Source organism: Habropoda laboriosa, unplaced genomic scaffold (assembly GCF_001263275.1).
Source record: "Habropoda laboriosa isolate 0110345459 unplaced genomic scaffold, ASM126327v1 scaffold336, whole genome shotgun sequence".
NCBI lineage: Eukaryota > Metazoa > Arthropoda > Insecta > Hymenoptera > Apidae > Habropoda > Habropoda laboriosa.
Genome location: NW_017100454.1, coordinates 393,842 through 406,434, shown reverse-complemented (window position 1 = coordinate 406,434; position 12,593 = coordinate 393,842). Strand labels below are relative to the sequence as shown.

Sequence of the window (12,593 nt, the reverse complement as noted above, 5' to 3'; positions counted from 1 at the left end):
TGATATTTATTATTTTACCTCTGGACAACCCAAGGCTGCATCATAACCAGCTGACACTATTACAAGATCTGGTTGAAACTAGAATAATTAAAATTTGTCTATTTTAAATCACACTTAAACTTCATATGACTATTTTTTATATCACTTTGTAATTAATTTAATTGCTATATCATGTTATTTACCTCATAGGCCATTGGCAATAAGACTTGCTGAAATATGGCTAAATAATCAGCATTGGTCATACCAGTTTTATTAAGTGGCACATTAAAATTATATCCCTCTCCTAAATCATCTCCAACAAAATGGAAATTAGATTCTCTAAGATTTGGCCAAAATTCACCATTGTCATAACGGTGAATAGAAAAGTAAATTACCCTACATAAAATTTAAAAATTAAAAAGAAAGTTTATTCTGAAAAGTATTCAGATTTAAATACAAACATTTACATACCGTGGATCATTGTAAAACATTTGCTGAATACCTTGCCCATGATGTACATCCCAATCAATAATTAAAATTTTATTAGCTAAATTACTACTTAAAGCTTTTTCAGCAGCAAGTGCAACATTATTAAAGAAACAATATCCATTATATTCTGACTCCATTGCATGATGTCCAGGTGGTCTGGAATAGATTAAAACATGAAAAAAAATATTAATATTAATACATTTTTAATAATACAACCTTCTTCATTTATAAATGAATCAAAAAATTAAGTTACCTTATAATAGCCATTCCATTTTGAATTTCTTCTTTGCAAATGCTTTCCACTAAATTTATTGTTGATCCAGCAGCTAACAGGGACAATTTGTAGGTAGACTAAAGCAATTTTAAATGAGTTTGTATTAAAATTTAGTAATTTAAAATAAATACATTATCTTAATTCACATTTTATAAATATTCACATACAGGATGTACAAAAATTGAATCATATTTTGATGAGAATAATTCTAAAGCATCTGGATCTATACATCCATCAGTGGTCTTCAAAATATCTATGTGCTTTTGAGTGTGCTTCAGGAGTATTTCACTCTCTGTTGCTTGCCTTGGTGCAATAAACTTACACCTATTTAGTAAACCTAGTTCTTCACATCTCTGTAAAATTTGTATAAATCTAGCAGAAGACTCTGGATAATTTGGATCCCAAACACATTTGTGATCTACCATAGAATGATCAAATACAACACCAGTTTCTTTTCTTTTTGTATTATATGCGTCAATAGCTTTTTGATATATATCACACACAAAAACATTGTTAGACCTTTTTTCCTGTAACATCCTTTGTTGCACTGCCTCATTCTTAGCTGCTATTAATGCAGCAGATGGACGAACCTAATTAAATAAAACAATGTGTAAATTTGTAAAAATCATTGTAACTATACTTTTATAATTTTATATTTACATTAAATGCTTTTGAAGATTTTCTGACACATTTTTTGTTTGTCATAGACATGGTATTTTTAATATTGTTATTATTTATCTTTTTTGAATTTTCTATAGTCTTTATGAGTTCAATCTCACTGTCCACTAATTGTTTAGCAGCAGTGAATAAATCGTTCTTTATCACAGAATCAGACTGCAAGAAATAAGGATCGGTATTAATTTTACAGATAACATATATATACATAAAAAGTAAAAAGAATACATTACAAGAAAATGAACATTATACATAAGACGCAGAACATTAATTGTGTAAAAAAAAAAACTTTAATAATATATGTAACATTGTTATACATGAATATAATAATTAAAAATAAATAATAACGTATAAATTTCAAATAAAGGTATTAGTACTTTGTACTATTGCATACACAAAAAAGAACTGATGATTACTAACAAAAATAATACAATAAAAAATGTTGCACACACAACAAAATCAAGGGTGAAGATATTTTGTACATATCACTGAATTATAATAATTATTACGAAAAAAAAATAAAGTGTCGTCAAGTAATATATGGATGACGGTACGAGACGTATCCTTGTATAGCTATCAATACCCCTTCCACTTGAGAGTATTGTCGCGCATATAATCTCATTACGTTGGTTTCATTCAAACAATCGACAAATAGTACGAATGCATATGATTGAGAAAATTTATTCTCACCATTTGTATTTAAGTAACCTCGAAATTTACAGTTAACAATTGAGCCTTATAATAAATAGCTTTTATAGACGTGTCATGCTCAGCGAGAAACTGGATTTTATCAGTCAAATAAGATATATATTATCTATTGAACCCTTTCATTATGGAAACACAACTGTTCCGGTTCTCTTCATTTTTCACTTTCAATTTTATTCTCACACCATTTCAATGAAGGGCTTAAACACGATCCTTAACTACAGACTGCAGTTAAAATCACAGTGATGCCATCATTTAGTCAAAAATAGAATCACATATTTCGAGTCTGTCAGTATAGTGTTGGATGCAATAAATCGTGGTGTGCGTAACCTTCTACAAAAAGAAAGCAATGTTTTTTTATGATAATATTTTGGTGGTCTTATTACTTTTCAGTTTGAGTGACAAAAATAAAAATTCAAGATTAGATATTTTTTCTGTTTCATTGAGAGTGAATGCGACATGTTAGAATCGAAAGTGGCTACATATAGAAGTATTTATAATAATTTTTCAATAGTAATTAACTTTTTTTTTTGTATTATACATCAATATACCATATTCTATCATTCGAATAAAAATTCTAACTACATAATTTCTTATTATAGTATAGAAATTAATATCCAAATAATAATTGCATGGAAGTTCTTCAAATTGCATCTTGATTGTTATAAATTTGTGAATGAATATTACAATCACTATTAATGATAATTGTTTAATTCACTATAAAAAATGATTCAAGTATTGAGCAAACAATTTCCAAGACATTTTAAAAAACACAGAAATGTTAATACATGGTCATCTCTAGCAACAACATTCAATACAGTTATCAAAGAAAAATATGGATTTGAGTTTTCAAAAAAGGAAACTGTGAGTAATATATTTTTTTCTAAAATATCTACATCCATTTTATATAATGTATTGAGTTATAAACTTCTTATGTCTTACAGGGGTTATTTGGTATACCTGAATTAAAAACTCCAGAGGGATTTAATATTTTAAAAGATCAAGCAATATCCCAAACAGATGCATTGATAACAGAATCTATTAGTGAAAATAGAAAAAGGAAAATGGTAGAAATTTTTGATGATATGTCTGATGCATTATGCAAAGTTGCAGACTTAGCAGAATTTATTAGGATTGCACATCCAGAAAGACAATTTGTTAAAGCTGCAGAGGATAGTTGTCTATTTGTCAGCAGCATAGTAGAAAAGTAAACAATTTTTTCTTAATGTGTTATAAAATTATTAGATTTTGTTGTACTTATCCTTATTGTTCTTAAAAAACAAAGATAAAAAACTTGCTCAAACATTTCTTCAGGTTGAATACTCACCGTGAACTATATAATACATTAAGACATGCAGTATATAATGGAGACATTTTGGAAACATCTGTTATGGACAATCATGTTGCAACATTGTTCTTGTCTGATTTTGAGCAATCTGCTATTCACTTACCAGAGTCTATAAGGGAAGATGTTGTGCAGTTGAATTATTACATATTACAAGTATATTTATTTATTCATGTGACTTATATTTGCACAAATAATTTTACAAATAAATTTATACATACTTATGGTTTTTGAATTTAGGTAGGTCAAAAATTCATGGCAGGTGCTGGTAATACAAAAGCAATAGATGCTAATATTGTTCCACATAATGTAAGGCAATAGTAAGTATTACAGTTTGGTAATTTTTGAAATAACACATTTTATTTAAAATGTAAAATTGAACAATGATTTCAAATGCATTTTACAGTTTTACAGTAAAAGATAATAAGGTATATGTACAAGGACTTTATGTAGACTCTTCTGACTGTCTAGTTAGAGAAACAGCATATCGTGTATTTTTATATCCTGATCAAGAACAAGAATATCTATTACAAGAACTTCTAAACTCTAGACATACTTTAGCCGAATTATGTGGATTTCCATCTTATGTTCATCGGTACATTTTGAATTTTAATTAATAATAATCAAAGCCAACATGTGTCATATATATGTACTAAAAGTAGATAATAATATAGAGCCGTCAAGGGAAGTACCGTAGAAACACCCGAAGTAATACACGAATTTCTGAATATTTTAAATAAAAATTTGAAACCTAAAGCAAAGCAAGATTTTGAGGAAATGCAAAAGATGAAAGATGCAGAATCACCCATAAAACAGGTTCACCAAATTTGTTAAATTCTAAGAATACATAACGCAATTTTTAAATGTTTCTACAAAATTTTATTTCTCATATTTAGAAAATAATGCCATGGGATACAGCTTATTTCACAGCAAAAGCAAAGAAAAATTGGTTAAATATGTCTATTAGTGAATTTGCACCATATTTTTCACTTGGTGCTTGTATGGATGGTATTAATATATTAATACAAGCATTATACGGTATCCGATTGGAGTATGTACCGGTTTTGTCGGGTGAAGTTTGGGCAAATAATGTACATAAAATCGCAGTCATAGACGAAAACGAAGCTATTTTGGGTTATATATACTGTGATTTCTTCGAAAGAGAAGGAAAACCTAATCAAGACTGTCATTTTACAATTAGAGGTGGAAGGCAATTATCAGACGGATCATATCAAGTATGGTTTAAACAAATTAGAAATATTTGAAATATAAAACATATTAATTTAAAAAAATATGAACTATTTTACAAATACGTGATTCCAGAATCCTATAGTAGTATTGATGCTATCATTACCACTTCCAACATGGTCCAAACCATGTCTACTTAATCCTGCTTCTGTAGAAAATTTATTTCATGAAATGGGTCATGCATTGCATTCTATGTTAGGTAGAACAAAGTACCAACATGTAACTGGAACCAGATGCAGTACAGATTTTGCAGAGGTTCCAAGTGTACTAATGGAATATTTTGCAAGTGATCCAAGAGTAAGTTATAATAATAATCATAGATTTTTACGATTTAAGTAATTGTTAAACGAGACATTTTCATCATTTAATACGTACTATTAGGTTGTATTCACATTTGCAAAACACTTCCAAACTTTGGAAAAAATACCAACAACACTGTTAGAAAAATTATATGCCTCAAAGAATATATTTTGTGCTTCTGAGTTACAAAATCAAATATGCTACAGCATGCTAGATCAAGTTTATCATAGTGGAAAATTAGAAAAACCATCAACTGAAATATTAAAAGAAATACAAGGAAAATATTATGAACTTCCCTATATTGAAAACACAGTGAGTATATTTTTACATTTTACAGCAAAAGAATTTTTATCACGTATATTATAAATCTAAATGTTATTCACAGGCCTGGCAATTAAGATTTTCGCATTTAGTTGGGTATGGTGCGAAGTATTATTCATATTTAATATCTCGAGCAATTGCTTCTTGGATATGGCAGACGTACTTTAAAGCAGATCCTTTCAATCGAACAGCAGGAAATCGATACAGAAACGAATGCTTAGCACACGGAGGTGGAAAGCCTCCTTCTAAATTAGTATCTGACTTTTTGGATAAGGAAGCCAATGCTAGCAACTTCGCGAAATCTTTACTTTATGAGATAGATACGAAGATGGAACATGTACAAAAATTAAGAGAATAAGGAAACTGTTCAGACGTAATATTCATAATAGTATTCATCTAGAGGTATGACATTTACAAAACGTTTTTTACAAGAAAACAATTTTGTAACAAAACATTTGTAGAAAAAAAAAGAATGGTGCGTTTAAGATAAATATTGTACAGATATATTACTATTTCGATCGTAATTATCTTGTAAATAAAATGTAAATAATTGCAATTAATGTATCATGGACAAGATATCATTTGAGTTTTTGTTTTATTTTATTACAAGTATGGAATCTTACCCTATTTACATTCTTGATAAATCTACGAACGATTACACAAAAATAAATTTTTTAATGTAATACAGACAAAACGCAGTATAAGGTAATTTATGAGAAGACTAATTTGTATAATTTTATTCTTGAAATCGTTTATTAGACTATTTTAAATAGCAAAATAAGCTTTCTATTACATTATTTTTACAAAAAATCAAATAAAATATCAAAATTCTAACACGACAATACTATCTTGTCTTCTCTGTATTTATTTTAAAATGACTTCTAGCATGAGTTTACCATGTACTGCGTTTGGGATGGTTTTAATTTATATTAAAACTCTCCGTCAGGACTTCCATTAAAATTAGCTAATGGTTCATCAACATGTTTCTTTGTGTTTATACAAAATTTCATTAATAAGCTATTTCGTAATTACACTGACATAAAACGACTGAACAAGCCACTGGATGATCCAAATCTTACCGATAGTATTAATAATACATATATATTTTTTTTAATAACAATCGATCCCTACGTTACGTAAGTTTGCTTACTTTTGTTGGAAGTTTTTTCTTACATATTTTATGCAATATAACTAGATATTTATATTCACAAAAAAGCACTGGACCTTTTTTTTACAATAATCTCTTGTTTTCGTTTTTAGATCACACTAAAAGAGATAGTAAGAAATTCTGTATCTGATTTAATATATAGTTACAGCAATTTCATTTATATTTTATTTTTCTAGAAATTTTATTTTGCACAGCATTTACATGAGTTAAAAATTATTTCTTTAACAACCATTTGTAAAATAACCTTGTAATACAGAGTTACTAAAAAACTTGCAATTAATACACATAATAATGAAGCATATATTGAAAATCATAAATATAAGAATATAACATAGTTGTTAAGCTTTCCAAAATTTTTTTATAAAGTATAATCCTACTAAATACTTTATTATTCAAGATAAATATTGTATTCAGAAATATCTATGTTATAATTTAAACTGTAGTCATAGCATATGCATACATAGTATTGCAATATGTAAATTTAAAAGATTTATTTTATGATTTCAAATAGAATTGTTAGAGCAGCATGGTTTCAATTAATTTCAACATTATTGATTCGCATAAAGCGCAAAATGACAACTAGTAGAGATTGGTTTGTATCACATTAACTTTTAATTTGTATATAAAGATAGAAGATACATATATTTTTATAAACTTGTACTTTTGTCAAGCTACAATTCACCCAAGGGATATGCAAAAAGTAATTAAATAAGTATGATATTACTCGTATTCACATTTAAATAGTTATCATAACTTTATAGTGAAATGTAAAGCTAATGGCAGAGTATTTTGCATTCTATGATAATATGAAACACTTTTTGCTGTTTGTATTTTATGTTTGCTTTATATCTATAAAATAAAAAGGATGTACTTGTACATAAAATCGTGTTTAAGGGTATTAATTTCAATAATGCACAGTTTATAAATAAGATATATACACTATATAAAAAGTGCTTCATATTATTGTTAATAAATTCATTGTAAATTTACACATATTGCTTTACTATTGTTTTAACAACGATGGATATTATTTGTACAATTATGTATTCTTTTTCTTATTTATAAACTCTGTATTATAAGGTAATGTACAAAAATTTGTTATAGAAATACATAATATTATTTCCTTAATAAGTTTTTTGTGGCGTTCATCTTTTTAGTATGCACATATTGTGATGTTTTATGTCTTTTCTTTCGACAATATTTTTAAAATTCTGCAATGAATTATTTTTTTCATGTAACAGACATATTGTTTAAAATTATTTCAGTGACCAGTACGCTCAACGTCCACAATACACTGTTTTATACTTGCTATAAATAACGCATTCCTGTTCACTTTCGGCCATCGCAGTTTTTATTCTTAGCATATTCTTACTATGTTATCTTCTTAAATCTTTATGCTGTGAAAAATTGTTCTGCATAAAACACTGTTGATATATTTTTTAAATGCTGTACCATTTAAGATATTTTGTACATAGTCCTTTTTAGCGAAATCCAGAAACAACACAAGAATACCAATGGTAAAGCACTGTTTGGAAGAAGATCTTAATTGTCCAGTATTCATTGCGCACTATAAAAACCGAAACAATGAAGTTCACTCTAATTTTTTTTATCAACTGACCACATGATGCAACATTGTGCCGACATTCAATCAGTTTTATGTTCCTCGTTTTTTCTTGTTCAACATGTCACATTCACAATAGGCAAACACCAAACTCTTTTGCTACGAAACATAGTGACCACCCAGTCTGAAATGACTTTGGCATTTGGTTCAGGTTATGCAACATAATTGTACTCATTTGCATTATCTTTATCTCGTTCCATGTAATCCCTATCTATGAGAGATTCAATTCGCTTTTTCAAGTCAGCAGGCTAAAACAAATTTTCCGAATAATAAGGCACTTAAAATGCTTAAAATATTCCATGTTTTAAATAAACAACATACTTTTACAGGAAACTTTAGTTGATTGTATAGTTCACTGATCAACAAATTGTGCGTGAGTGTTTTCCTCATTTTCATGATTCTAACAATAGCTGCATCTATTTGATACTGTCTATCTTGGTAGACTCTTTCCTCTGTAGCTTTTTGTTCTTCATTCTGAAATCAGTAATAAATATATTTTAGTATCTTTTATTATGCAAAAGGTAAAAACTTAAAGACCTATCTTATACCGTTTCTTTCATTTGAATTTGATTTATTTTAATTCTAAACAATTTGTTTGTGAAGTCTGCATTAAACACAAATCTATCATTATCTGCAACATCTCTTCCTCTTGGATTTTTCTGTAACACCCTAGCTTTTCCACAAGCTAAAGATTGTAAGGTTCTTCGAAGTTCACCATCTTCTATATTTGTTGCTGCCTTTATATCTTCCAGGGATAAATTATCAGCATCATTAAATAAAATCAAAACCAATGCTTGAAATAATGAAACTTGAAGTTCTTTATTGCCCTGTTTTTAAATATGGTTAAAATAATTATGTTTGTATTGAATATGTACTAAAATATTTAACATATTGTTATAACAAATTATCAACAATACCTGATTAAACCAAGCTTTTAGTACACAATGTCCTAAAGTAGGTTGCCATTGTAATTTCCTACCACTATGCTTTCCCAAATAGAATTTATTGAATACATCTTGATACTGAACCATTTCTGGTGGTAACGTTACTTCCATTACAGGATATGTTGGCCAATAACCCATTGTAAGTATTGAAACAGTTAAATCCAAATTACTAGCAGATAATTCGCTTTGCAAATTCCCTGCATACTAATTCATATAAAGTTTCACAATTAAAAAATTGTACAAGTTACAAAACATTAAAAATTTACGTATTAAATTTGAAAATATATTATGTAACAACTTGTACTTGCCTGTTTAAAAGCGATATTAATATCTTTGCTGAGTTCCATGTCTTTAAACATTCCCTCTAATTTACTGGTGAATCCACCACCGCACTCTTGTTTCAATTTAGATAACATGGATTTTTCAGCATCAACTGAAGCTGACTTACCAACTAGTAAACGTTTAGCCAAATCTTTTTTATAAAATGCTTCAAACACATCCTTCCCATGTATAAATCTGAATAATACCATAATTTTATCTAATAATCTTTCTAATTCTTCTTCCGTTGCTTCTTTATTACCCGTCCTCAATTTGCAATCAACAAATTTTGCTATAATTATAAAAATGAATTTTATTGATTATTATTTTCACAGGAGGGTATTAATATTACCTATTAATTCAGCTGGTTTATTTGCTCGTTGATTAATAAAAGCTTCAAATGCTTCTTTCAAACTATTAGCAAATTTCTCATTTTTATGAAAACATGTATTAACTATATTATCCATTTTATCCTTGAAATCTAAAAGTTCTTGAACCATAGTTTTATCTTTCTCTGGATCTATAACTATGATATAAATTATAAAGTAAAGATAAATCATTAATCCTATTTTCATCCAGTAAACCACTTAATCCTTTCTGTAAAATGCTACTAATATGTTCAGACAACAATTGCTTTTCCACTGTGTGTATTAGTGACCATCTATAACATAAAATTAAGAATAATATGAATTAGATAAATATACTTTAATCATTACAAAAACACTTTAAATAATACTTACTTTGTAGATGCATCCAAATAATGTAACAAACGCTCATTTTCCTCCTGAAGTCGTTTATCCACATGTGCTAAGTACTCAGGAACGTCATGTTCATTCATCAGTCGTTGACCTTCAGCTGCATATAGTCTTTCTGTAGCTACCAAAAACCTATAAAAATAAAAGTTTAATAAAAATAATATATTATTTTGGCTTATATTAATATCTAAAAAAATTCATACTTAGTTTCAAAGGCATCTTGGTAGATTTGTAGATCTGATAACATTCTTAACAATGATTTAAGAAGTGTCCTGTCCACTGTATCACCTTGACGTTCCTTTTCTATGAGCATAAGTAGTCCTTCTACTGTACGGGTTTGAACTAAGTTATTTAGGACAATATATACTCTAAACAGATGTAATCCCATATCCCTAAAATAATACACATATTGAGCAAATAGAATAAAAAAAATTCAGTGCTTTAAATAAGAAAAAAAACATACCAAATGGATAAAATACTTGGATTCTGTAATACATATGTTCTATCCAAATATAGAAAAATACTTCTAATCATAATCATTTGCCTGCAGTGTGACTGCCAACACTCATTCATTTTTTTTAAGAATATATGCCTATCCATTGATTCTGCTAAAAACTGTTCTATATTTGCTTGCACATGGGCTTCTGTTAACCTAGCCAGTTTTGTATACAACGTAGATGCCATCTTATGATTACACATATTTTCAACTGCTTGATAAAGCTCTTCTAATGAATAACGAATACTTTTGCTGGTTTGTATTGCAATTACAGCTTCTTGTAATTTCTCCCATGTTTGCTCTTGATAATTTTCTGGTAATTTTGGTTTGTCTACACAAAATTTATAATATAAACATTTATGCTTATTTTCATAAATATTCTTAAATATACAATTATAATTTGTTATAGAAAAATACCAAACAGTACAAACATTATACAAAAAATGTATAATAACAACAATAATACAAAAGTATATATGAAATGATTTTATGCCATTTAGTAAAATTACTTTTGATATTAATGTTATAAAATTGTATACAATTAAATTTTTTATGAAAGTAAAAACTAACATACAAATATTCCAAATTATCAATTCATTAAATTTTTGTCACAGTTACTACACAACGAGAAATGTGTTTTCCATATCCCTTTGTAAACGATTTATTTTCGGAGAAACAAAAATAAAGAACCAAAAAAACAAAAAGATGAGATCATAAAATGCGCTCTGAGATTTTACTACTGCATCTCTACTAAAATAGTTCATTCATACTTGGTCTGCATTAGTCATCCGATAAAATTAAAGACGTAAATACACGAACCGATATCTTTAATTAAATGTACAATCAATGGTAGTCTGAAACTTCTGGAAACTGCATAAAAAAGAGAAATAATGCGTCTTAAAGACGTTTATCCTGTTTCAATTGTTCGTGGTGTCAGGTTAGGTTATGTCAGCTTAGTATTATTAATTGCATTTAGAACTAATTCGTCCTTGGCTAGAGTACGCAGGGTGACAGAGCGTCACAAAACTTATAAAGTCGTATTAAAAGGAATGTCGCAATCCCCGAAGGCACATTGCCAACCATAAATTACACCACGAATCTTCGCGATCGGTAAAGCAGCTGATTTTGAGGTTAGGTAGTCCCATGGTCTTGCTTACTTTTGAAGTTTTTGATGACGAGCTTTCTAGCTGTACCAGGCTTCGCACTTGCCAAACTTGGTGAAATCTTGTTGACGCCGTTTGGATTCCCAACGGTTAATGCCGAAAAATTGGCCCTCTTCTGAGTATCAGTCGTGGCTGCAGCCGTATCCGTCATGTTTTCAATTTCGTTGATCTCCGTGACCGCAACGGCGGACAGCTTGCTGCGTTTTACAGCACCGAAGTTTACCACCGCTGTGTGATCAGCGGCCGTCCTCTTCACCTGTGCTGTAGCCAGAACCTGAGTCCCTCCGAGCCTAGACATATGCGTGCATCACTCGGCCACCGGCCCTCAGCACACGGAAAACAGTTTTCCACTGAGAAATCGAAAGAATTCTCCCTCTCCGTTCCACCTTTATCCCTCTGTTCGACAAGCGGAAAAACTTATTTATCTCAGACCCTGCTCCTGACGAGACTTACGAACAATTGGCAATCTATGCACATGCGCGATACATCTACGGGGCGCTCTCCACGCGTTTACCGCGCATCTTTAACCGTTACACATACTTCTTTATATTATTTTGCGTATATTTTGTCAAACGTAAAGTAATATTTTAACAGAGAAAGGAAATAAAATTTATTTTAATACATTAGGAATCTCTTGTCGTATTCAGATGTACATTTATTTTTCTCCATAAAATATTTACAATGGGATAATGATACATGTATATAGGCAGAAATACTGTACCAGAATATATTTTGAATTACTTTCATTTTTGGAAAATAGGTGTCAATATATATATTGTATTTTATTTATAT

At 29.0% G+C, this 12,593-nt stretch overlaps 3 protein-coding genes across 3 annotated transcripts in view; 1 reads left to right on the top strand and 2 right to left on the bottom strand.

The window, feature by feature from the left end:
* Window positions 1–2,039, bottom strand: part of LOC108575913 (histone deacetylase 6) — a 5,236-nt gene extending 3,197 nt beyond the window's left edge. The window contains exons 1-7 of the mRNA XM_017938847.1: window positions 2,001–2,039; window positions 1,403–1,576; window positions 910–1,332; window positions 722–819; window positions 451–624; window positions 183–375; window positions 19–78 (exon numbers count right to left, since the gene is read on the bottom strand). Coding sequence (XP_017794336.1) covers window positions 19–78; window positions 183–375; window positions 451–624; window positions 722–819; window positions 910–1,332; window positions 1,403–1,576; window positions 2,001–2,039 — 1,161 coding nt within the window. The remainder of the gene's footprint in view (window positions 1–18; window positions 79–182; window positions 376–450; window positions 625–721; window positions 820–909; window positions 1,333–1,402; window positions 1,577–2,000) is intronic.
* An 809-nt stretch (window positions 2,040–2,848) lies between these two features.
* On the top strand, window positions 2,849–5,694 carry LOC108575912 (mitochondrial intermediate peptidase). Its single transcript, XM_017938846.1, has 10 exons — window positions 2,849–2,986; window positions 3,067–3,329; window positions 3,437–3,623; window positions 3,708–3,787; window positions 3,874–4,062; window positions 4,142–4,283; window positions 4,364–4,702; window positions 4,791–5,012; window positions 5,097–5,327; window positions 5,401–5,694. The coding sequence occupies exons 1-10, from the start codon at window positions 2,849–2,851 to the stop codon at window positions 5,692–5,694; spliced, it is 2,085 nt and encodes a 694-aa protein (XP_017794335.1).
* A 2,452-nt stretch (window positions 5,695–8,146) lies between these two features.
* Window positions 8,147–12,242, bottom strand: LOC108575923 (cullin-4B-like). The gene is given in 11 exon segments (XM_017938862.1): window positions 8,147–8,373; window positions 8,447–8,599; window positions 8,674–8,952; window positions 9,043–9,273; window positions 9,378–9,679; window positions 9,740–9,917; window positions 9,919–10,048; window positions 10,128–10,274; window positions 10,346–10,534; window positions 10,606–10,969; window positions 11,796–12,242. Coding segments are annotated over 11 exon segments (2,373 nt in total). The 5' UTR covers window positions 12,100–12,242; the 3' UTR covers window positions 8,147–8,277.
* Window positions 12,243–12,593: the final 351 nt, after the last annotated feature.

Excerpts from the sequence above, each read along its gene's own strand:
- LOC108575912 (XM_017938846.1), top strand. The coding sequence starts at position 2,849 with ATGATTCAAGTATTGAGCAAACAATTTCCAAGACATTTTAAAAAACAC. Across the intron at positions 3,624-3,707 it reads TGAATTATTACATATTACAA|GTAGGTCAAAAATTCATGGC; the intron begins GTATATTTATTT and ends TTTTGAATTTAG. Across the intron at positions 4,703-4,790 it reads TATCAGACGGATCATATCAA|AATCCTATAGTAGTATTGAT; the intron begins GTATGGTTTAAA and ends ACGTGATTCCAG.